This window comes from Lissotriton vulgaris, chromosome 11 (assembly GCF_964263255.1).
Source record: "Lissotriton vulgaris chromosome 11, aLisVul1.2, whole genome shotgun sequence".
NCBI classification, from domain to species: domain Eukaryota; kingdom Metazoa; phylum Chordata; class Amphibia; order Caudata; family Salamandridae; genus Lissotriton; species Lissotriton vulgaris.
In genome coordinates, this window is record NC_141699.1 from 682,179,116 (window position 1) to 682,205,648 (window position 26,533).

At 45.5% G+C, this 26,533-nt stretch overlaps 1 protein-coding gene across 2 annotated transcripts in view; it reads left to right on the forward strand.

Moving 5' to 3' along the window:
• The window catches only part of UNC5D (unc-5 netrin receptor D), a 703,309-nt gene that overhangs the window by 469,170 nt on the left and 207,606 nt on the right, over positions 1-26,533 (forward strand). For both annotated transcript variants that reach the window (XM_086943775.1, XM_086943776.1), the window contains one exon: positions 5,899-5,983. In XM_086943775.1, the coding sequence (XP_086799901.1) occupies positions 5,899-5,983 (85 nt within the window). The remainder of the gene's footprint in view (positions 1-5,898; positions 5,984-26,533) is intronic.

Genomic DNA, 26,533 nt, shown 5'->3' on the forward strand with positions numbered 1-26,533 from the left:
TGTTAATCCGTTCAGTAGTTTTTGAGAAATATCAACATTTACAGATATCAATATTTGTGAAGGTATTAACAGCCCAAACTTGCTGCTGATTGACTGCCAGCGGTGCGAGCGCTGGCAACTAGGAAGTGTTGGCCACCATTTTGTGATTCGGGTAAAGCGTGTAAGGGGAAAAAAGGGGGAAAGAGAAGGGTAGGAGCACTATAGCTTCTGTGGGGTGTTTAGGGTGTGCTATAGAGCGGATGCGAAGCAAAGTATTCACCCCTACTGGTGTGAAAGTGTTGGGCTATGAAAATTAAGTAAGGTATTGCGTAGAGTGTGATACTGCTAAGGTGAGGTGGTTCGGGACTCTGGGTTTAAAGCGTGAGCCCAAAGTGTGTGTCTTATGCTGTGAAGTCATGTGCCGTGGCCGCTGAACTACAGCTGTGGAAGTAGTGTCAGCATGTGTTTATACCTCCTAGGACAAACTACTGACCCGTGCTGGTCTGAAAGTCCTGTGGTGCGGTAAATATGTGAGGTATTGTCTAGAGTCTCATGCTGCTAAACTGAGCTGCTGCCGGACTCGGGGGTGAAAGCGTGAGCCCAAACTGTGTGTCATATGCTATGAAGTCATGTGCTCTGGCCGCTGTGCCATACCTGTCCAAGTAGTGTGAGTATATAGTTATAACTACTTGGATGAACTTTTGTTTCGAACATTGTAGTTTGTGTATGGTGCTTAAGGGGGCGATATAGAGGAAGTGCAAAGGTAAATTTGCACATATCAAATCAATTCGGTATTCGTGAAGGGCTAACTACTCACTCCTACGGGTGTGATGGCGCTGGTGGCGTAAGCTGAGATGCTGACGGACTCGGGGTAAAGTCGCTGAACTACTGACCCCTAACGGTCTGAAAGTGCAGGGTACGGAAATTATGTGAGGTATTGCCTAGAGTGTCATGCTGTTAAATTGAGCTGCTGCTGGAGTCGGGGATGAAACCATGAGCCTAAACTGTGTGTGGTATGCTGTGAAGTCACGTGCTCTGGGAGCTGTGCCACACGTGTTCAACTTGTACATGGTGCTCCTGTGGTGTTTTATAGGGAGTGCGAAGGTTAATCAATACAGTATTTGTAAAGTGCCAACTACTATTACTAATAAGCACTAAACATAGATACTTTTTGAAAACCCTTCGCTCAGTGTGGAATGTTGGTGCACTTTAATACACTTACTGCACCACTTTCACCAGCATCATTCAGGTTTTGGTTTGAAGTAAAAGAAAGGCACTGCAAATGTTCATGGCCATGACCGCACTGGAGAATGCAATAGAGACCCAGCAAAGATGCTTAATCCAGTTCCGCTACCTTTTTTTCCTCATGTAGTGCCTCTCTTCCCATCCATCCATCCATCCATCCATCCATCCATCCATCCATCCATCCATCCATCCATCCATCCATCCATCCATCCATCCATCCATCCATTCATCTATCGTCTTTTTTCTCTCCTCTCTTCTACCTCTCTGACCGATTTCACTCAACCTTTTCTCCTAGTCCCTCTTTTCTCTCTCTCTTGATAACTCCCTGTGCTTGCTGCAATTAACCTGGTGGTGCTCGGGAAAGTGGCAGAGAGGCGCAAGCAGTGGCCTCCAATTTCTCCAATGGCTCCCGCCACACCAGAGAAATGCCACAATATCTGTTCTAAGTGGCATCAGCGGTTGTTGCAAAAATTCAGAAATATTTGGTGAATAACCAGCAAGTTTTGCATGCTTAGTTTCAGCTTTTTTCACATACACAATCTGACTCACCAACAGAAAGACTTTGTGAATAAAATGTCATAGTCTTTACGTCACAAGCAATCTTTGGCCTCATTTACTATATTTTGATGCACTGCAGCACAGCAAGCCTTCTGGCTGCACTGCCATGATTCAAAATAAAAGGGCAGGAATGTGCAGTATCTACAAGATACAGCACATTCCTGTCCATCTCCCATGCGCCGGCACACAAACAGCAGCCATGAGTCAACACAGACACTCATGTACCAGGGCCCTCCCATGGGTTGAAGCATGTATTATGCCACCCATGAGAGGCCAGGCAAAATGAAACTACAGGCCTGCCATTGCAGCCTGTATAAGTTGGTGCAGGCACTACTTACTTTAGATATAAGTTTACATCATCTAAGGTTGACTGCACCTAAAACCTATAAGTCACCCCTCTAGCAGGCCTTTACAATTCTGAGGGCAGGGTGCTTGGTTCTAAGTGAGAGGGTGCCACTGCATGAGCAGAACTCCCCTGCAGCCTACGCAGTCCATTCTCCCGGGTTGTCAGTGTATCAGCCTTTTATGACATATAGAGTGGCATTTTGCGACCACATACTGACCAACTCTAGAATGTCTGAAAGTAACCCTATTGTGTTTGGTGTCAAACATTGAAGAATCAAGCGAGGCTCGTTTGGTCCCTGGTGTTCCTGGTACCAGCCTTCTAGTCCCAGGCAGCACAAAATGGTTGCTGCCGACCAGATACCCATTTCTGCCCTCCTGCTGCTGAGCCAAGGTCAAGCAGAGGAAGGTGGAACAATAGGCAGCCTGGACCACCTCCCAGACAGGATTTAGTGTATACGGGCTCGGTGGGTGTGCTTGCCCGCTACCAAAAGACTGCATGAGTGGCACATTTGGTGTCCCTGTGCATAGTCCAGTTCAAACCAGTCCTGGGAGCCGTTGGCTAATGCTCTGGCATGAAACTGGGCAAAGGAAATGGGAGTAACCTCCCCACTGTCCTGACTCTCCCCTGGAAGGGTCCCCTGAATCTATCCAACCCTCTCCCGTGGCTACAAAAGGGCTTACCTGGCTGTAGGACCCTAGATTCGATGTGGGCAAGATTCTGATCAAGAAACCACTGACCTTCAACAGTCTCGACTTCGCTGGACTTCGTTTAGGCCCAACTTCGTCTCCCTTTCCAACCAAAGCAACGACTGTGCCTGTGCACCATACAGGCTCCATGTAAGACCTGCGGAGCATCAAGGACAACTGAAGCCATCTCCCTTGAAATGAAGGAGTCACACCCCTGCAACCGCAGGCACCACATCATGATTAACAGGCCTGCTGCTCCTGAGCTCCAACGGACACTGAAGGCTACACAGGAGGTGGGTTTCTACATCTCTCGAGGTCCGAGCTTCCCTCTCACCAAGTTTGAGGCCAGAATTTCTCCTGGGAGCTGCAATACCCGTACCCCTGTGCACCTTGTTTATTTGCAAGTGCATATGCTTGGTGGCATTTCCTGAACAACTGCACTGGGTTCCAAGTAGCCCCAACCTCTAGCAACAGTTTCTATAAAGAATCCGGCCTCCTCGCACGAGTGCTCTGTGGGCTGTGCTTTTTGAATCTGCTTGAGGTCCCCTTGTGACTCCTGTGCCTTTGACCTGTGGGTCCGCTTGAGGGTCATCACTGCTTTCCTTGAGCTTCCCTGGTTGATCCAGGATTAAAGACTTCCCTGTGTTTGGTGAGTTTCCTGGACCTTGTTGGTCTGAACCGTAGCTTTTCTTGACCTTCTATGTAGGTTGCCGTTGTCAAGGCATGTTGGTGCTCCCAGTGGACGCCGACCCCCTCAGCCATTGACATCCTTTGTGATACAGCGCGCATCTGGCTCCTGGTTGTCCTCGACATCTCCTGGTCCCTGTGGCTGCAGAGTCAAGAACCCCCTCAACACACTTGAGGCACTTGAACTCAGTGGGCATTCGTCTACCGAGTCCCTGGTCACTCCTGAGTTACCCAGACTTTGACCTCTCTGCTTTCAGGTACTCTTCAACAAGAATCCACCCTTGGATTCCATCAGACACTTTTCTCCTTCCCAGCAGTGGCTCTTCTTCAAAGCCCTCCGTAGAGATCGACAGCGGTTTCCGATGCCACTTCAGACCTATGCACCCGGCTTCCCTGAGATAGATAACTCTGCTACTACAGTTTCCACGGGTGGGGTGACCTCCTAACTTGATTTCCACAGGGTTTCTTCAATGTCCATTGGGAAGGGCTCTTAAACTTTAAAACTTCAACTCTGACTTCCGCCATAGAATTGTGCCGAGCACGCGGTCGTGTTTCCACACTGCACCTGTCCTCCGTGGGGTCCCTACTTACTCACCTTGGGTGGGTCTTTGGGGTCCCAGCGAAGCTACGACCTCTAGACACTGTCTTGACTTGAGTCGTCTTTCTTATACAAATATTTAAGTATATGGTCTGGTCTAGCCCAGGAGCCTACTGTGTATTAGTGCTATTTACTATTGGTTCTGTGCTACAGTATTGTGTGTTTTGTGATTATCTTCATGTAGAAGAAACTGTGTCGTACTAGAGAGTGTTGTATTAATAAATACATATTTGCATAACCACTGTGCAGCCAATACTATAAGGTTGCATTCTGGTAAAACAAGATGCTTAACATTTCTCCAAGACTAAGCCTGAAGCATGCTCTCAACAGCTACCACTTGGATAGGTTTCTAAGGTTATCTTTAACCTCTTAAATCGCCATAAGTGTTGTTTGGACAGGTGCAAGGTGCTCACTTTAATTACTGGACAGCATATACCAGGCCAACTTCTCTCAGGGTGAAAACAACATAAATAAAAAGCCATATGCCTTAGTTAAAAGTAGAAAAGTGCATTGCAGATTCAGGAATAATACCAAAATGCCTAAAAAATACAATAAATAGTAAGTTACAAAAAGATGAGAACAAACAAAGGTGAGTGAGAACACATGTACTTGGTCTATGCTCGAGGGGAACTAACTCAAGAAACAAAGGGAATTCTAGCGAAGCTAAGCAACCAATAGATTGCAAATGAGAGTGACAACGAAAACAACTAATGGTATGCTGTGGGCGGGTTGTAAGCCTAATGAATTGCATTCAATACGTCTCAAAGCACATATGATGTGTAGGTGAGACCTAAAAATATGACGGTTGTGTTGACTCCTGAGAGGTTTTTGTGCATACATTTAACTACTTACAAGCTATACATAGCTGTCTATGGATGTAAATGTGTAAATCCGTTTACATCTACATATTCCTCAATTTTCAATGAATGTCTGTGTGGAACAGAACATCCTTTAGTGTAGATGCTTGTGAGCTCTCATACCTAGTACATATTGAATCCTTTAATAATAGCTCTGTGCCATGTAGCCTGATCTCATTCCCCACCCTAGCCTACAGATTGATTTCTGACCCCACATGTCGTTCAGTGAATGATTTCATGCCGGCAAAATGATCTGCAGCCTGCAGAGGCCATGATTTGTAGTCTTAGTTTCTGGCTTGATTCTATGCTCTGGCCTTTGGAAAGCATTCAAGTATGCTAAAGTCAAGGTACTAGAATTATGCAGCAGGGCAGGCCAAGTTATGTTTCAGGGTTGATTAAATCATGTGGCAAAAAATTCAGGTTATGCAGCCTAATTCAGCATATTTTGTGATAGTATTATTTCATTCTTTTAGAGTTGTTAATACTGTTTGGTGAAAGGTTTAACCTTATTACTACCAGTTTAACACTCAAAAAGAGCATTAAGCAGCTGAAGAGTGACTAGTCAACCTTTCCGAAGAGTCTTCACTGAGCAAACATATTGCCACAGTTTTATTAACTTTTGAACAATTTGACCCAGAAACAACATGTTTTTGTTAAACTCTGCAAATTGTGTGGTAGACGATGGATTGTGTGGCAAATGCATCAACTCTATAGTGCTATGGAAACCACCACAACTGCAGAAGCACGTGATACTAGTGGCCCTGGCTACAGTGGTTGTTCAATTTAACTAAAGCATTTTTGAAGCAAGTGAATTTCTAAAAAGATCTTATAATTGTAAGATATGCTATAACATTTTAGTTGGACACATACCTCTCATTGTCCGTCTTAATAACCTGCAACATGGTAAGGTGCTGACTTAATGATGTCCTTGTTGTATTTCAGGAGTCAGCCTACTAATACCACTCGCAGCGGTGCCGGAGGAGAGCTCCTGTGAAATGTACATGTCCATCAATCAAGGAGAACCCAGGTGAGGTGTGGACAACACACATGCACAACAACCATTTGTTATTCTTTGTGTAGGACTGACACAGACATGTTTGGCACTTGGGCTTCTTGGACCATGTTGTCTTCGTGACCTAAATTGTGGGCTATGGTGTTAGGGTTGTCCCACCTCCCGTGGGCGACGTGCCTGGAAACTAAAGGCTTAACAAGAGAATGTGTTTTGAATTTTTTTCTGATGAAGAAGGTCTGAAATTTGCCCTGTATGCGGTATTCTACTTTCAATAATTTTACTGTTGGGATCATAGCTCAGTTGGCTGAACATCTTCAAAGATAATGGCAGATCAGTAGAATGAATCCTACAAGGGCTATGCCTTCTTCGTTCTGAAGGTAGCTCAACGTGTACAAGTAAGTTGGGAAAGAAGTTCACTCTTTATAAAAGGGTCCTGTGACAATAAGGTTTGCGATGTGGGATTTATAAATACTGGTTATTACTCTTTACTAAATTAGTAGTGTGCACTTGGGACACTTTCCTTGAGCTGTGAGTAGTAGTTAATGACATTAGTTGGAATAGCACCCTGGGCATATTGTACGTCTGCATAGTGCACAATAAGCCACATTTCAAGGCATGGAGAACGAGGTGTCCCATCCTGAGACAACTGTGGATTATTTTTGTGGAAGTGAATCTTGCCAATGGGTCCATATTTGAGGCAACAGAAGTAACCTTGAGGTTCAAAGAAGTAGGCATGAGTTAACGTACATTCTAAAAGTGTCAGTGTTACTAACAATTCATTAAGAGCTGATAATATAGAATTTAGTGGGGGGGGATCTTTGGATTACTCATGCAATGCAAATGCAGGCCTGGAGATGGTCAGTAGGCAGATAGGCAGACTTTCCATGGTTTCCAGAACTTTAGATTAGTTAATGTGTTTGGATAGAGGTTCAGTGATCTCCTTCCATCTGCGAGCAGCTTGAACAGAGAATGCTCTGTCTTCTATCTAGAATGTATTTGTCTGAAGAATCCCCAAACAGATGGATAATTCAGATCACAGATATTGAACAGCAAAAAGACTTTGGGTTCATGTAAAGAAAAATGGATCCATCCCTAAATAACTTGTCGCCAACTATCTAATAAGAATTAGGTTACCAAGTCTAAGGTGTTTTCACAAGTACCAGCCTCTTGAAGGCTAGCATTAATGAGAGAATTGTCTACTCTTTGCTTTATGTAACCTTCACCCGCCTACAGAAGCCGATCATCAAAGGTTACGAAGACCTTTGACCGTGTGCCTATTGCTAGATTAAAGCCCTCTTGATGATGATGATGAAGATGAAGCCTATAATTGGAATGGAATCAACAACCACCTGAAATTGAATGTAGGCCACTTTTTCCAATAGTTTAGATAAAAATGCACCAGGAGATTAGCATATCAATTTCAGGAGTAACAGGCAAGCCCAAAAAGGCTTGTTTATTTCAAGAACAACAATTGCTGATTTCAGAGGGCTGCATAAGAGACACATTTATCATGTTCCACAGATCATTTTAAACTCTCTGTTGCAAAGATGGTGAGGCTTTCGCTGAACATCTGTGAAGGATTCAGCCTCTAAAGGGCTCACTGTGGTTAGAAAGAGGGAGATCAGAGGAATTACCTTTGCACAGAGAGATGTAGAAACTGTCTGTGCTCTTTCCCTCCCACACGTTACTGCAATCTCAGAGTTTTTGCTTAGCTGGTCACTAGAGCAGCTGCAGCTCCTCCACTACGACGGAGGAGTGTTGCCCCCACTGCCAGACTCAAATTTTGAAAAATAAAACGATAGTAAAACTTGTTTCTTTTTATTTTATTGAATGAGGCTTGGGGCGGGGCCATCATGGGGCAAGTCAGGAGGAGGAGTGGTGAGCACTGCCTTCAGTGCACATGTGGGTTGGGCCGGCTGTCTCAGCTGCATTGCTGGGTTGGAGAGAGCAGGTAGATGCTCCCAGTCTCCCTGGGAGAGCAAATCAAGGGCACTCAGGCCAATCCTGATGCTGCTCTCATGCATGAGATTAGTGTGGTATATGGTTCTATGTATTTTCCCTCTCTACCGCTTTATCAGAATGTCCTGTGACATCATGGAATGTTAGTGTGCCTCCCAGTGTTGAGATTGTCAGTTGGTCATCTGAGGCTGAGGAGCTGGTAGCTCTCTCCTGGTGGGGTTTCTCCTTGTAACTTCCTAACCTGTAACCTGCCACCTAACTACCTGTCAATAAAGAGGGATCTTCTACTACACCTGGACTACGCATCCTTGTTTGTGTACCACATTTTGGCGCCGTTCTGAAGCTGATGAATCTACGTGTGAGCTAAGTACAAGTGTCTACAAAAGAAACAAGCAACTTTAAAAGCAGGAATCTACTCAGAAACAAAAGGTAACGTCCAGCTAACCCCACCAGTGTCCTTTTTATTTTGGACAGCCTGCACCCTGGGCGTCTGTGTTGTGAGAGCTCTAACTGCCATCTCTCTGTCATCTGGAGTCTGACTGTTTCCAGCTACAAGAGTCACTGTCTCAGCGGGCCTGATCACCCTGTTGTGCCTTCCTGTCTTCTTGTGTCCAATGACAGTTCGCTTTTATTACAGCCACTGTGTTTATTGTCTGTTTTCACACAGTGTGGGCATTTTTCTTGAGCACTATTTGTGTTTGCTCTTATGGGGGTGCCCTGGCGCTGGCAGTACACTCTCAAGCACAGCAACCTTCGTCTGTGAAGTTACGTTTTTCTTTCCCTATTTTGGCCTTCAACATGTTCCCATGGTTCAGTGACAGTTTAACTGTCAACTTAACGTCTGCAAATTTGAGGCTGATATTGCTTCCTCTCTTGGGATTGTGGTCAACATCGATAGAGACTTAAGGTTACTTTCTACAAGTTGGTGAGATTAAACCTTTATTTCCTAAGTGACTGTGCCCAAGATTTCAGTACTTTAGCTCGCCTGCATCGAATGGACACGTTACAGACTCTACCCTGAAATTCAGTCGAATGCTGTTTGTTCTGTACTTGCTTGTTTTGACAGTTGCGGAGCGTCTCATTACTTCACAGCGGCATTAATTCTCGCCAGGCGTACTTCCCAACTGCATTTCTGTCCTCTGTTGTTCCGTTCATTCCGCTTTCCACTGCACCTCTGATGACGTAGTGGTATGCATAACGATGTTGGTGGATGACAGTGACGACGCTCATGAATCAGCGTTCTTTACGCGAGCTCCTCATTCTTCCCGAAGTCACACGTATCTCCGTCTGCTCACGTCACAAGGAAGCCATTTTAGTTACACCTGCCTCCAGGAAACTGTCCACGCCGATCGGTTTCCACAGCAACGGACTCCGACAATCACGGCGCATCTACGCAAGGCTTTTGTTTGTTTTGCTATTATCTCTGCGGGCAGTTCCTGCGCACTTAGTTTGCCTCAGTCGTACACACGCTGTTTGGGTGTCTCTCTTCAGATTTGAAGGTACTTTTCCCTGCGCATCAGCACATCTGTGCATTGACTACAGGTCTCGAGTTTTCTTTTGTTTCCTTAAGCGGAGGATCCTGCGATCTTCTTTTCAAGACTTGCCTGCATGTCACCCTACTTGGTTTCCTTCTGTGAAGTCTTTCATAAGAACTTTTGGACAATCCTGGCCATGAAGATCTCGGATGAGAAATCGCTCACCGGAGCTAAAAACTCTTGTTTTTTTTTCTCTTCATTTGCCTATGCCTTACATTATTTCTATTTTGGTGTATGTTGAAGGTTGATGTGTGTGTTGGGCATAATGGATTGTTTCATTTACTTTTGGGGGTATGTCATTGTGGTGAACTTTTTAGTATCTCCGTGCATGTTGTGGGTGGGTGAATGTTTTGAGCATTGAGTTTCCTAAGGCAACATCTTAACCCTACAGTGTACTCTTATTTAGGGGAGGGTGTGGGGCTAGTCAATGCCTCATTTTGAGACTAGGGTGATGTTGTACCTTATGGAGTACCCTGTATGTACATATAGGGGACGTTGTGGTTTTGGTCTCACAGGGTGTGTATCCTGTGTTTCACCCTGCTTGTGCAGCTAGGGTGTTTGTGTCTAATTAATACCCCATCCATGTACTTAGGGTCAGTACTTATGGTGTACCCTTATTTAGGGGAGGTTGTGGGGTTGTGGTGATAGTCAGTGCCTACTTTTTGTTTCCTAGGGTCTTGTTGTTACTCTTTGTAGAAGTTACGTTGCGCACTTTCACGTGGTGTACCCTTTAATTAGGGGAGGTTGTCTGCATGTAACTATTTTGCTCCAAAGTTTCAAGGATTAGTTTTCTTTGTGTACCCTTTTCTGGGGAAGGTGGTGTGCGTTGTCAGCGCCGCCATCTAGTGATGTTGTTTTGAGCAATTACTACATTGTTCAATGTGGTGTGCGTTGTCAGCGCCACCATTTAGTGATGTTATCTTGAACAATTTCTACATTGTTCAATGGTGTACCCTATTGTTAGGGGAGGTTGTATGTGTTGGTCTAAGTTGCATCACTCTTTGTGGGTTGTCGGGGTGCGTTGTCAGCGCTACCTCTTGGTGTAGTTGTGCCACTGTTGTCAGTGTGTGGCTACTGTCTACTTTGTTCCAGGGGTGTTAGTTTCATCTGGTGTACCCTTTTCTGGGGAGTTGTTTTGTTCCACAGTTTAAAGATTGCCTTCCTTGGTGTACCCTTGAAGGAGAGGTTGTTAGTGCACGTCATGCACTAGTCTTTATCGCAAGGCTTTCTTTTTTCTGTGTAGGTTGCTATGTTCATCTTATTGTGACTATTTCCATCTGCACTGACTTTGTCATTAAGTTCTTACACCCTGCTTGATTTGCCAGGTTCGCTACCTTTGTTTTATAAAGGAGGGTGGATGGGCATCTTATGTAATTTGCATTTAGTTCATCTGTGCATCTTATGTTTATCTTTTTACATGCCTCTTTTTATTGTCCTTTGTTTCTGCTTTCACGCTTGAGTTTCCTGCTTTTCAAATTGTCTCTTGACTAGCTCTTGTGTCTACAGTCTCCTCTGAATCCTTCTGCTCCGTCTTGACTTCTTACTTGCTTTTGTTTGTTAACGGAGGAGGATGTGTGGTAAATGGTTCTATGTATTTTCCCTCTCTACCACTTTATCAGAATGTCTTGTGACATCATGGAATGTTAGTGTGCCTCCCTGTGTTGAGATTGTCAGTTGGTCATCTGAGGCTGAGGAGCTGGTAGCTCTCTCCTGGTGGGGTTTCTCCTTGTAACTTCCTAACCTGTAACCTGCCACCTAACTACCTGTCAATAAAGAGGGATCTTCTACTACACCTGGACTACGCATCTTTGTTTGTGTACCACAATTAGTGTCAGGATTGGCTGCCAGGGAAGCTGGGAGGCTCTGCCTGCAGCGAAAAAGAAACAGTGAGCGGCGTTTCGGCGGGCACTCTGCAGCAGGTAAGTACTTTTGTTTAACGTTCTATTATACTGTTTTCTTCCCCACCCCACCATCCCAACGGCACATCAGTCACTACTGCATCAGAGGCTGCTTGAAGTGCAACACAGTACTAGCTCCAGCGCTGGTTTGTGCGACAGTGGGGAGTGAGGAGAAGTAATGTTGACATATATATAAGGGAGGAAAGGCAAAATGGCATGTGAGGAAAGGCAAAATGGCATGTTGTGATTAAATCGCAGGCTATGTAACATGAAATGAATCGGAGAAATGGCGAATAGAGCTGCCACTTTCTACCCTTCGGCATATTAGTTAAGGCAGACCTGGTTTTCATGTTCGGATCAACCTGGTTTGGGGAGGAGTTTGGTTGTTTTAATAACTCATAATGGACAAATATTTTCATCAACCAGGAAAAGGAACAAATAGCTATTTTTGTGACCTCAACACATGGGCAGAAAGGTTTCACATCTGCATGTACTGCTTCTTCATAAGAAACTTTTCACATATCCAAAGTAAATACATTTTCTGCAGTTAGACATGCAGGTGGCCCAGTGAACTAAAGCACCCACTGTAGTGTGTTGACCTCTTGGGCATAGTTTCAAGTGCTATCTGGGCCCGTGCCACTGGAACAAGCTTCCCGCACAAATTAAACAATGCACAGAACACCTTCTTTTTAGGAAACAGCTTAAGACCTTTCTGTTTACCTCCGACCCTTAGTTGTTAGGCCTTCTTACCTGGCTCGTCTACAGCGCAGAGATACCCCTTCGGGGGTCGATTATGGCACTCTATAAATAAATAAATAAATAAATACCCCTCAGCCTTTCATATTTCCAAAGTTGACTGAATGACAGCCGTTGAGTTGGAGAACAATAAATATTTATGACTCAGCACCAAGATATCCTTGTGAGTAGATGTAAGCTTTACAAATACATGTTGTGTTAAAAATAAATTATCAGGTTTCTACCATAGTTATTTAGGTAGACTAAAAAAGTAAACATATTCTCTAACTGTTAAAAATAAAGAAACGTTCATGTGCATGATTCTCAAAAGTTAGGGGCCTATTTACTAAAAAGAAACTCAGTGCAGCAATTCACTTTTCTGTGCTGCATTACAGGGAAAGGACATGAATGCTGCATATTTAACACAATACAGCGCATTACTGACTTTTCCCTTGTGCTGGAGCACAATGGGCTGCCTAGTGTCAATGCAGGCACCCTTACACGCATTATATGCAGGATTGTTTTTGTGTCTGAAGATGCACCGTCCTGCACAAAAACAATCCCTGAGGCACATACTCTTTCTGTGTGCCTTACATTATACAACACACATAGAAAGAGGAAATAACGAGGACAAAAAAAGATATTTCTCCTTGTTACACCTTCCCTGGGAAGGCGTAGTGTTTTGGTACATTCTCAGGTCTCACAGTAATGGCAAATCGGGGAATGCGTCCAAATCTAAATGGCCAGGTATCATCGAGCTCCAGCCCTTCTCATGGAGAGACTCAGATCCCCCCACTGGCCAGCCGAGGCCCGGGCGGTGGTGCCGGTTAGGGGGATTTCGATAGAGGACGACGAGGGTAAATTAATTATTTAATTATTTAATTTTCCCTTGCGGTCGTCGGTTGAATCCACCCTCAACCCTGCCTCTCTCCCCACTGTTCTTACCTGCATACACAGCGGCTGCCACCAGCCCTCCAGCATCACTCACTGCGACAGACAGCACCAAACATTAATTTGAACTTTTGAGGTAAGGTTGTAAACGGGCTGCATTTATTATGATAACAAACCACACAAACGTAAAAATTGACTCAAATCATTTCACAAAATTACCTGCAGAAACACCATAAACGAGAGACATGAATATTTACAATATTTATTGATGGCTAGCCTTAACATAGACTCTAATACATAGCTATTCCTAACCATATCTAACACTGTCCCTGTGTGTTCAGCATTGAGCGTACAAATGAGATCATGACTTGTCAACCTGTGAGGGTCCCTCCCTAAAGGGAGAGGCCCACCCACTGGGAAAACCTCCCCAGAATAACTTGTGCAGGATGCTTATCTGCCCGCCAGGCTACCTACCTCAGGCACCCCAAACACCCTCATTACCCCCAGGAATACCTCCCCAGAGTAACTTGTGCAGGAGGCCCGTCTGCCTGCCAAGTTCCCTACCTCAGGCACCCTCATTATCCCTCCAGGGGCCTGTGCTAGCTTGGTATCCACGCGCCCGTGGGGGGATTGGCTGTAAAGGCCTGGTGCCAGCTAGCACTCCCACACCCCCTGCACCTGCAGCCTCCCGCCAACTTACTGCAAGTACTCCCTGGAGGGTTCCATGAGACCGCTGTCCCACCTACCGTAGTAAAAGGATCCTTATTTGGACCGGACGTTCCCCACCAATCATGACCGCACCCACCACAGGCCAGATAGTTCACCTACTCTCTGTTTCCCCCCAATATGGTCATGTCCAGAGGGCCGATGTATCAACCACGCGAAGATGTTCTCCAGAAATATTTCCTTACCCAGTTTCATAGAGGTTGACCCCATCCTGGATGAAAAGGTGCTCCCCTTGGATGAACCCCCGGGACAGCCTGCAATTTTGGCAAGCTAAACAGCTTACAGACCTTCTTAATAATCCACTTGAAAACTTGAAAGAGCGATTGAGGACCCTGACCGATGCACCACCTTCTCATTTTAACCTCAGCACGGTGTGGGACCAAACAATGACTGATTGCAGGAGTTTTTTAGCCAGCCATCCCATTTCTGTAATCAGCAATTCAAACTACTCCCATCTGCCTAGGTGCACCAAATCATTGCCACAAGATGCACTACCACAACCCCTGGGGGCGTACACCCCTTGAGCAGCCATGATTCAAGCTTATCCCTCCAATGTACAAAGCATAGCTCTCCTTGCCCATTGAAAGAAACATGGTAGACCACCTGGCGGGCCTGATCCTCAAACCTCCCAGTGGAACAAACACGCTGAATTTGCCATACATAAGGATGGTTTGTTACCCACTCTTCCGTCAACTCTGTCACTTTGGCATGCACTAGAGTTACACAGGGATCACGCAAATGACTTGGCACTTCAGGCTTCCCACCTGTTTCACAAGCCAGGAAAACTGTGAGAGAAGAAAGAAGACATGGCGGGTAGCAGCAAACATACAATATGTGCAAACTCACCTACCATTTGTAACAATCAGAGGACCATGTGCCAATACCCTGCACTGCCTGACCTGAGAGTGACATTTCAGTAGCCACCATGGCCTCCCCAATCCTAAAAGAGTGAGACGTGAACTTCATGTGGTCAAAACCTGCCGCCCGGGGCACCAGTCCAAGCACCCTGGAGAACTGGAACCTCATTGGGGGACCCATTGGCATGTATTCATAGGGGGCCCTCTGCCCCAACTGGCCTATAAGCAAAGCAAAAACTCTTCCAGGTTCCCCACAGGGCAGCAGGATTTGCCAGGTTCCCTGTACAAGATGATGTATTTCTACCCTACCATCCTCATCTCTCGTGGAGCATGGTAGCATCATAATCAAAGCACTCCTCACAAACTGCACATGGGGCAGTTGAAGCCCTCCTTTCATGTCTTTTTTGGCATGGGCACATCTGACTGGGGAACTCCGCTGCTCCTGGGTGATGGTACCTAGAGGCTTGCATCTTAAAGGAGATAAAAACAAGCAGCTGTATTGATCAGTGCAGGCACATGTTGGAGTTAAAAAGATATTCATCTCTTACCAGAGTAACAGTGTGAGGATCATCCCACACTTGTCTGCTTGTTGATTAATGAATTCCACTGTAAGTATGGTGGCTGACCAGAATAATACAGACTGAGTGAGGAACTGTTACGGCCAAAACCGTGAGGGCCACTAGCATGAAAAAGAGCTTTAGAAAAGCCCATATTTGTTGCCAACTCAGACTCCATAGAATCCAGGGGCCTATAATGGCACCAAAACCTCCACTGACTGCAGAATCCCTCAACAATACCCTCATCTCATTGATCCTGGTTGAGCTGGGTCATACTATCATCCCCATGATTTACCTTCTCAGATAAAGTCACCCCATCTTCCTTTCGGGGGTGCCACAGGGGTTATCCACCAGAGCATCTCAGCATCGTTTTGCATAGTATGGTAGAGGCTGTTGGTTAGGTAGTGCAATGCAGTGCTGAAAAAATATTCTGTGTCTCAATTTGAAACCATTAACATCTATGGAGCTGCTATGAGGAGCCATTGTAGGCTCCACCATGCTGTGAAAAATGATTTTTGGCAGGGAGTGTTATTGCAGCAGGATTCTGAAAATACCTGAACCTGCTGGCATTTCTTATAGAAAATCCCCCCCCTCCACACTAGCCATTGTCACACTCCTTTTTTAGCACTCATAAGTGGCTTGGGGAACAATTTTATGTTGCCAATAGTAGATTGTAAACCTCTCCTCCGAAGTCTGAATTTAGCCATTGAAACACTGAATACGAAGTATTTGAGTAACCATACATTCAGCACTCATCAACATAGAACCCAGCAACTATGACCCTAGTTTTGGCCTGAGTATCAGTCTCCCTTTCTAACCGACCTATGGCTGGCCCTGTGTTTTGTTTTAGGCAATGAGACATACCCAAGAACAGGAAACTACTCATACCCTCCGTTAGCTGTTAAAATACCTCAGCCACGTCACCAATCAATATTAGGTTAGTGGTCACCAAGGAAACCACCTTTGGCCATCTGGGTGGTTTTGAAAACTGGCCCCGCACTGCCCAGGCCCCAAAGCAGTACAGCCAAATGTGAAAAGTAATCCTTTCCAGGTAATGCAATAACCGTTCCCTGGCTTGGTTATTACCCTACTGCTAAGGTTATCCAAAATTACCCATGGTGTTCTCAATAGCTATGTAAGGCAGAGCTGGGCCTTTCAAGGTCACACACTTGCCATACCAATGCTATTACAGAGACAGCTAACTAAATAATGTATAGCATTTTTAGGTCTGGCTTGGCAGTGACATAGGCCAAACCTATTGGCCTTGCTAATGCTTGTTTGTAGATTAAAGGCATGCGGTACATTAGTGATATACCCAGGATCACACAATTGCGATGTAATAGGGAATAGGAGCTAGAACTGGCTCCAAACACAACTATTAACCTCCAAACTACCTACCCTCTTGTGGGGACAAACTGAATGCATGTTGGAATGAGAGAGAGCCCCCTGTTTCAATACGCATTCCTTACAGATGCCGCCAAAGTTGGCAGTGGATTAGGCGGAAGTACGTTCACTGGTTTCACTGCACGCTTTCAACTATTTGCCAGGTGTGTGGTCCCCAGCAATCCCCATAATTTGCCTTGTAAACTTAGACCTCTGAGACATGTAAGTCCAGGTGTGACCCATGTTAAAAAATTCATCCCCTGACTGTTTAAGACATCTATTTCTGCTCAAATTACTCAATCTTTGTTTTTTATTTATCATAGAGTCATAATTACACCTGTTACCGTTCATAAGTTTTCCCCAACTTCATCTACACTGTGTTGGCCATGTTCTAAAGAGCCTGGAACACTTAAACACTTATTATATGCTTGTCCTCTTGTTTTTTCATTTTGGAAGGAGGTTTGGAAGACTTGTATGCGCATATTCTCTTGTTCCACTCCGTTATCATTCCAGAATGTTTTTCTAGGCTCGTTATCCGATGATGTTGATATTTTATCTTCTTCTGCCAGATTGTTAGACCTGTTCATCGCCATTGCATTCAAAGTCATTCTATTGTGTTGGAAAGATAATTCTAAGATTTCTGTTCATACTTGGTGGAATTTTGTATGCGATGAACATAGGCTTTCTATTGCTGCCTCTTCTTCTACTCCCTTAAAAATTAAATCTGATCTTCTTTGGCTCCCTTTCACATCCTATCTTTCTTCTAATTCTCCTTCTTGAATGCTTTCTATCTATTCCCACATATATTTCTCCTTTGCTTTTCTTTTATTATTCTTCCCCCTCCCTCTCTTTTCCTTTTCCTCTATATCTTCTTTCTTTCTTGTTCTCTTTATGCTTCTTTACCTATCTTCTTCTCTCTCTTTCATTTATATCCTTCTTATCAATCTAATTAGTTTTTAGTGCATATGTTATGTATTTCTTATTTATACGTATTATTTGCCTGTTTTACGTCAATTCATAACATGTGTACTGCTATTATCTTTAAAATACTCAATAAAACTTTATTAAACTGAAAAAAAAAATTCATCCCCTAAACTCCCACCTCCAATATAAACTATCCCTTATGATAAATGCCACACAACTCACTTCACTTCAGCTCTTTCATGCAATGGAAATTATAACTACGTGTCTATTAAAATAAGTTACCGGCACTCGCAGCAAAGCCCCCTTGTCTACATTTGTAGTGCTGAATGGATGGCAGCAGAGGAGGACTCTCTTTCTGTGCCCAGCTGTCGAGCCTCAGCCCAGTTCTTCCTGCAGAAGTGCTACGTGCCGCCGCGGTCCATGCAGGTAACAGCGGTGGGGCCGCGTGAGGGGGGAATTCGAGGGACGATGCAGAAGAAAAAATTGAAATCCCCCCTCATGCGGCCCCACCGCCCCACAGCGGTTACCTCAGCCCGCTACATGCACAGTCATGAACCGGGATGATAGACACCGCTTCCCTTTTTAGTATAAGCATAGCTTCGCTGAGGCACTCCACATCACCCGCATGTAGGACACTGTATATTCTGTCTAATCTCTTCCCCCTGGTAACCGGTCCAAAAAGGATTTCGTTCTCTTTAAGGTGCCTAGTGTTTAACTAGTCTTTCAGCATGTCTTTTGTGGAAAATTAGAACAATATTTGCATACACACTGTTGAGATGCGCTTGCAGCTTTAAAGGCTAATGATATATTGGGCAATGCGTTTGCAGCACAATGTTTTGTTTATTGCAGTACATTTTTTTGTAAAATCGTGACCTCTTGCTGAGAAAAATCATGGTATAATATGCGCATGGTAATGCAGCCAATGGTGTGTGTAGTACAACTGTAAGGAGGCTTAACTACTCTGGAAAGATTAATATTAGCTTTAGAGGGCAAGCCCACCCGCCAAACAAAAATAAATCTGCAGAATATTTTAAAATGTACAGCATACTAAATCCACAATCATAATCTTGCTGTGCAGGCAATTTCTTTGGACTAAAATAACTGTTAGAAATCAAAAGCACTTCATGTGCATGGTTCTCAAATGTTAGGGGCTTATTTATTAAAAAGTAACTCAGTGCAGCAAGTCACTTTTCTGCGTTACAGGGAAAGGACATGAATGCATCCAGGGACGGACTGGCCATAGCGGGCACCGGGCAATCCCCCGGTGCGCCGCACGGGTGGGGGCCGTTTTTGTAACAGGGCCCTTTTTGCAGCATAGCCGCAAAATCAGCCCTGTACCAAAATCGTCCGAAAACCGGCCCCGGCAAAGAGCTTGGCAGCACCTCCAACACCCCCCCTCAGTTTGGAGGAGGGTGGGGCGGCCGAGCACTCTGCCAGGGCCGGTTGTGGTTCCCAGTCCGGCCCTGAATGCACCTTTTTCAACCCAATACCGGGTATTTCTGACTTTTGCCTCAGTGCTGGAGCACAATGGGTTTCCTAGTGCCAAGTGCCTGGTGCAAGGGTGCCTGTGTTGCATGCAGGGTTATTTTTGTGTCGGAAGGGGAGCCTTCCTGCACAAAAGCAATCCCCTGAAGCATAATTCTCTTTCTATGTGTATGCAGCACACATAGAATGAGGAAGTAACAAGGACAAATAAAGATATTTCTCCTTGTTACACCTTCCCTGGGAAAGTGTAATATTTTGGCACATTCTCAGGTCTCATAGTAATGATACATATGGGAATGCATCAAAATCCTTGTGAGTAGTGTGGGAACACCCACGCAACACCATGGAATGCCTCCCTGGAGCACATTAACACAACACAGCGATTTGTGCTGCTTTGCATTACTACTGATTAATAAAGTCACTCAGGGCCATGGAAAGTTGTCTTATGTGGCTTAATAACCTGCATTTTAGAGTTTGCATTGCGCATGCACCACATTGCATGGTGCAAACGTGACTTAAACCCTTGATAATAAATGTACCCCTTTGTTCTCTGTTTATTGTGTGTCCACTTTTTCATAAAAAGTCCCAGGGGTCGGACAGAGACCCTACTCTGTGACTAACTCTGGGTAAACATTACTGAGCTCTGTCTCATACTACCAATATCTCTGAAACTCTATTCAAGCCAGTTGACCCTCATGCCAGTTCCAAGCTGCTCCACACAAGCCCACCTCTTTTCCTAGAGACATTTCTTGGACCATCTTACCAGGGGCGTAACGCAAGGCCCTGCAGCCCCGTCGGTGCAGTGGGGGATGCAACCCTGCACGGTCCCCTCAGCCCTTCAGCACTTATGGGCACCTCTTCACATTCTGCAGGGGGGGCCATCATTTTCTGTTTCACCACCACCTCTTAACTTGGGTTAATTAGTACAGGCAGAGCCGGCCTTTGCTAACATATCACCTTGGGCATGGGCAGAAAGATATTTAGCACCCTTGTTGATGGTAGTGTATTAAATGAGGCAGCAGGGAGTCTTTTGTATTCACTGGTCAGTACCTGGGTGAGCAGTGACTGGCCCCTCAGTACACAAACATCCCAGACCTCCCCCAGTTCACCTAAATCACCGATAGCTTAGCTGTCTCAAGAAGATGTTGGTTTTGTTGATGTGTGTCAGCAAGGATCAGATGGTTTAGGGAGGGCAAGGAAGGAGGGCTAAAGAGATGGCAAGAGAGGAAGGGGGGCTAAAGTAAAGTTAAAACATCGCCCACTGTATGATAAATTGATAATGAAGGACTAAAACCACTTTAAACTAGCAAATCAGACAGAAACGAACGGGCAGGGACAAGGCTGGAGCAAGATGAGAAGGGCTCTGCTGTTGGCGTAACCTTAATTCACACAACTGCATGTGCCCCTCAGAAAATTGGGGCCCTGGGCCTAGCTCACCCATGCTAAAGGACGGCTCAGATGCACGGGTATCACCTGAGTAGGTGCCACATAAAATTGACTGAAATTACCAAACTCTTGTTCTACACTGTGAATAAGTGTCAGGGAAAGGTGGGATCCCTGGGGGACCCCATGGCAGAGGGTGACCGAGGGTCCCGGACTTGCCTGGACAGTTCCGGTTTTTCACCAACTGTCCCAGCAGATTTCACAACATTTAGCTCATTAGTAAAATGTTAGTCCTTCTTCTATTTTTGGGATACTTCACGGTTTTTGGCTGTAAAATTATGGTCACCCTACCACAACATAACAGCATAGACTTACATGAAAAGGGCAGGAGTACCACGGTCTAAAGGGAATCAAGGAAATTTGACTCACGGTGGACTCGACTCTATCCCTACTTCCTTCAGAGTGCCTCCTCATTCAAGAAATATCCCCATTTCCCTAAACTCATTTCGTCTCTGCGGGTTCCGGATACGCACCGGCCGCATGCCCATGATTGGCTGAAAGAAAGCTGCCTATGCACGCGCACGCGGCAAGTTTTTACTGCGTTAATTTCCTCAGCCTCAATCGCTGCACGCCTCTTTAGTCTCGGCTCTTTTTCTGTCTGGCTATTCAGTCATTAAGACCTGAAAACATTGATGCGCCGTCTGTTTGAAACCCCATTTATTTCAAATCTCTGCCTGCGCCGCACTCACTCTTGGACTGTCAGACTCCCTGCGAGCTCCAGATAGATATTTTAGCACTTGCGAAGAGAAAACAAATGCTTGGAGGAAGAGCGGCTTCTGAAACAGATGGTCTAAACAGATTTTGATTGCCGCGTTCCCGGCCAATTTAGCTTGGAATGAATATCCGCATCCCGCGCGACATTGCTGGACGTACGCGTGCCTTTTCTTGAGGTACTGAGTGAAAATGGGAGGCAAAATGGAGGAGACCCGGCCGAGCTCAGATGGTGATCCGGCCTTCAGAGAACGGCGTGTGCCCTGAAAGTTGTACTTTGGAATCTTAGCAAATCTCATTTGGTCTTCCATCTTTTCGAAACTGATGAAATGTGTCACTACTGAGTTGAGTAATAACACGCTATTTCCATCGCTTAGATCCCACGGTTGGGTTCTAGCACAATAAACATAATCATTGGTAATATATCGTTTTAGTATAAAAGTGATGCCTAATTTGTAATAAATAAATAAAATAAATAAGTTCAGGGGCCCAACATTTTTCTTGGGACTCTGCCTCAACTACCACCATTAATGGGTCCTGCTTCCACCAATGGCATCACAAACTGCAATTGGGCCCCTTCACTTAATTATGACCTTTTAACCAATAAAATAGAAGAAAAGCACTGCCTTTGGTCAAACTGGAAGGTACATGCTTACTGCATAATGAGCAAAAGTAAATTCGTAAACCTAGAATGTAAATTACTTGCTCCTAAAAGGCCTAGCAATGTGCCCCGTGCCCAGTTCTTGTACTCTTGGTGTGCAGTAAGCTCTCCACCCGCCATCCCCTCTGCCTCATCAAAGCCACCCACACATCAACAATAAAGCCCCATAGTTATATTTAGTGTCCATTCTTTGTCAACCCTACCCTACCCTCGCCTTGTGAAGGTTCACGCGTGATGCATGTTTGCCCGTTGTCCTATGTGCTGTCAGCTTGAAGGAGTCAGCCAGCTGGGTTGAAGTCCAGGTTTGCTGGGTCTCTCGGTCAAGCTTTGCAGGTATCACACCGCAGGCCAGATCTCTCATATACGGTACTCCCATAAAGGCGGCTCCAGACTCAGTCCAGTCCTTTATTCTGGCCCAAGTGGCTAGTGGCCAGAACTGGTTCTTTGCGATACCCTGCTCAGTTACTATTCCACTGCCATGTCTGTAAACCTGGGCCCTTGCAGTACTAGGTAACTGTCACTGTCCTGGACTTTCATCCACCGGTGGTAAGATGTCTTCCAGCTCCTTCCCTCGCTATAGTGCTACCATGCCTGAGCCACAACAGTTGTCTACCGGCCCAATCCATAGTTAGGGAGAGGTTCTATGAGACTGTGACCTTCGGCAAGCACCAGCAGTTCCTCCCTTAAACTCCACTTCTCACAGATACTCACACTTCAGGATGCTGATATGGGTGCTGGACAGGGAAAGGGCAGACTTCTCAGTCCTCTGCGTGGGTTGTGGCATGGGCACACGTCGTACAATCAGGCTGTGGTATGCTTAGTACACAGGATAGTTAGGTGACAGTGTGGCAGACTAATTGGTATGGGCATGCCTGGCACTAGGATAGATGTGGTATGCTACAGCAGGTATGGAAATTAAATCAAGTGGTCTTGGTGCACAACCCCTGCTAAAAACCCACCTATTGCACAAGACTCATGGCCCAACCTACCACATAGCCACCCCAGATTTTATTTAACCCTCAAATAGTACTCATCAGACCAGTAGTCGTGAGCCAAAAGTACTTCGTAGCTGTCAATAACGTTGTTGACATGATTTACTTTTGCAATAGTAATGCAACTTAAATCTGAAGTGCTTTGTGGAAGTGGTTCTGATAGAACTGATGAACTGGCGCCTTGACGCCTGTTGGGCTAAGTAGCGCTATGTAAATCGGGCTTTTTCACTCACAAAATTATAAAGCCCTGCCCACCACTAACATAGTAACATAGGCCCCTTACCCCCTACGGTGTATGGGGTCCCGAGCTGCAGGAGGTCCCCTCAGCACAGTGCTCCGGCTTGAGAGCTTGAGAGCTCCTGATTCATTCCAGAGGGGGGGGCTCCATGTACCTTGCAGGAGGGCCCCATCAAGATTTGTTATGCCACTGGCCCAAAGGAAGCACTCAGAAGTGCTGGTGAAGAGTAGTAAGTGCTGGTGTCAACACCAGCAACTACCGGCTCAAATAAGTTCTCCAAATAGGAAAATTAAAGAACATTATTAGTCCTTACTGGTCCACAGCAGCAATATATTCTGCCAAAAATTGGACTGTGTCGAATCCAGGGAGCCGCTTTTCGCACCTATTTCCTGAATGCACAAAATGCAAACTTTTTTTCATAAGCCTTTTAATGCAACAATACAAGACAGTAAAAGCATAGTGCATGCAGACATTGTCACACTCCAAGCATGCTACATTTGAACAAATGGGGCCCTTAGGCCCTGCCAAACAATCAGTAACAACACTAAACAATACAGTAAAACAAAATAAAGATACACACACCAGTAGCACCATATCTCATAGTAGTCAGGATACTGATAGTCCCCCACCTCCCATCTCTCCTGCTCCCCTGAATTCGTGATATATTCATGATATAGATGATCTGACTTCGGCATCCAGGGACCATTCCTGTCGCTGGTATGGTTCCAAGCGAATCCCACGAAAGGCTACCCATCCTTCCCATATTTTGTAGTATTTTTTGGGGCTTTCCCTAGCTATATAGATGGGTGTTCCAACCCCAAACTACGATTTAAGCCCACCTTCCACCACTCCAAGGAAGGGGTCTGGGTACCCTTACATGCTTTCAAAATATTTTGCTTGGTGATTGCGAGGTCCAGCCAAAGAAGGCCCTCTTGTACCTGTGTACCGCAGACGGAGGGAATTCTGGTACGGGGGGAACCCTTTCAGGTCATGAACTTGTGATCTTCTCTCCCTCAGTATATATTTCATCTCTTTAACTTATATTTCCACAATCAAACTTATACGCCATCTGGACACATACTTGGTGCTGCGTTATTATACATTTAAGTATTTGGAAGACTTTTTGCATTAATAAATTAATTTCAGAAGGAAAGAAGGCCTAGAACTTCAAGTCTATAGCCAGTCTGCCAAGCTGTGGCTGGATGTTCATGGCCTAGGCCCTAGTCACATCTGCAATGATGTGAACCCCCAGATAGTGAAACCCATGCTGGAGAACCTTGAGAACCATCACTTATGGTGAACCATCAACTATATGAACCAAGGACTTGCCAAGGTTTGCCCAGAGTCCAGAGAAGTCCCCATATATCTTTAACATGCGCAGTGCGAGCTGGCCTGAAGGTTGGAGGTCTGTTAGGATCAGGAGCATGTCATCAGCATACAACTCAAATTTTTATTCTGCCCCCAGTCCCCACTTGAATCCCCTCAACTGTTCATCCACTCTGGCCTACTCTGCTAATGGCTCAATAAACAGAGTGAAGAGGAGTGGGGAAAGGGGCCACCCCTAACGTGCACTTCGTTCATCCGAGAATAGTGTGGAAGGTGCCCATCCCACTAACACTTGAGCAAACAGTTCCGTAAAGAGGAGCTTCAAATAGCTAATGTGTTGAGGTCCAAAACTCATTTTGGCCAGGATAGAAAACAGGAAAGGCCACCCAACCGAGTTGAAGGCCTTGCGGAAATTCACCTGCAGCAGCACACTCGCAAAATGATATTGCTTTGACAGGGCTATCTCATCGCTCACTCTTCGTATATCATGCTGCATGGCCCTGCCCGGTGTGAAGCCAGACTGGTCCGTGTGGATCAATGTAGCTATAACTTTGATCAATTGGTTTGCTTTGGCCTTGTCCCACACTTTGACTTCAATGTTGTGAAGGGAGATTGGCCGATATGAGTCGCAAATGACTGGTGGCTAATGTGGCTTCAGGATGACGACAATATTCGCAGTTCTGACAATTAGAGGGAGCAATTTGCCCCAGGGCATCCTGAAAATCTCTCAATAGGTGGGTCCCATCCTAGTGGCCTTGTGAGAACTCGGCCAGGAGGCACTAAGACACTGGCAATTTCGCCGGCTAAAGCTTTGCCAGTGGCCCCCCAATTTGTCCACCATGATGTCTAAGTACAAAGCTTACTTGTCTTCATCCGAATAAGTACTGTGTAAAGTTTACTTGTCTTCATCCACGGGCCATCTTAAACTCGTCGCTCACTGGAGTCTAATTAATCAAACGCCACCTTGGTGGGCCTCTCTGCTCTCCAAGCTCCACCAGTAACTCAACAGGTGCCTGATCAGAAATTGCACACACCAGTATTCACATCTCACGTATCATGTAACCATGAGACCGTGGAGAAGGAAATAATCTAATCTAGAAAAGGTCTTGTGTACCCCGGAAAATAATGTGTAGCCCCTTTCTGTGGAGTGACAAAACATCCAAGCATTCAATAAACCCTTCTTATCCATGAAACGGGCTAACCCTGACGGGGTAGGGAAGGTCCTAAGACTGTAGAGGAACAATCCATTTGTGCATAACTAACACAGTTCAGGTCTCCACCCAGGATCCAGGACCCCACCAGGAACTCCAAAATAACAGTGCATACAGTGTGCAGAAGTGTCTCAGACAGAGGAGGTGGTGCGTCTACATTGTGTAGGGAAAATGGTTTCCCATGAAGAAGGCAAGATATAGCCACATAACATCCAAGTTTGTCATGCCTAGCCCAAGTGTGTTGGAACAGGACCTGCCCCTTCAGCAGTATATCGGGCCACTGGACTTCCTGTGGAACCCAGAGTGAAGCACCCTTGTGAACCCTATCTGAGCTAGGAAGGGACCTTTGTTTCCAATCAGATAGGTTTCCTACAAAAGCAGGATATCTGAACATGCTTCCCTGGCAGCTCTCAAGACTGCTCCTAGTTCTTATTTAACAGTCCATTGACATTCCAGGCGAGTAGCCTCAGGGACCCCGGCCAGCCCCCCTGCTGTTTCCTATTCACCATGGAACCTGCAGATCCTGATAGGGGAAGGACAGAGGCGGTGAGTGAGTGTAGGAAGTATGAGTATAGCAGTAGGCACTACCAGTGCAGCGTGAACAGTAAAACAGTAACTTGCAGTAAATCCTAACTCTAACCCCTAACCCACCCTATACTTCTAGAACTGGAAGTACCTGTCGTGATGTCAACCACTAGGTGTTGCCAACTGAGTATACAGAAGTCCATTTCTCCACCCAAAAGGTGGATGTTGTTTACTCTAACATAACACCTCCCCTGAGCAAGGCTCAAGAGCCCATAATCAGAGAGCTGTCCTAGCTACAAACATATATACTGTAAGGGAATCACATGTTTATCAGCAAATGATCAATTGTGTTGCCGGAAATGCAAGAAGCCTGTCAATTTTTTTTGAGAGGGTCGTGATTCTTGGGGGCCCATTAGGATTTAGGATCAGGTTCATTAGTTAGTGGAACATCTCTGTCGGAAGCAGTCTGAGGATCACGGATCTCGGTCCCTTTCTTGAGCACGGGAGC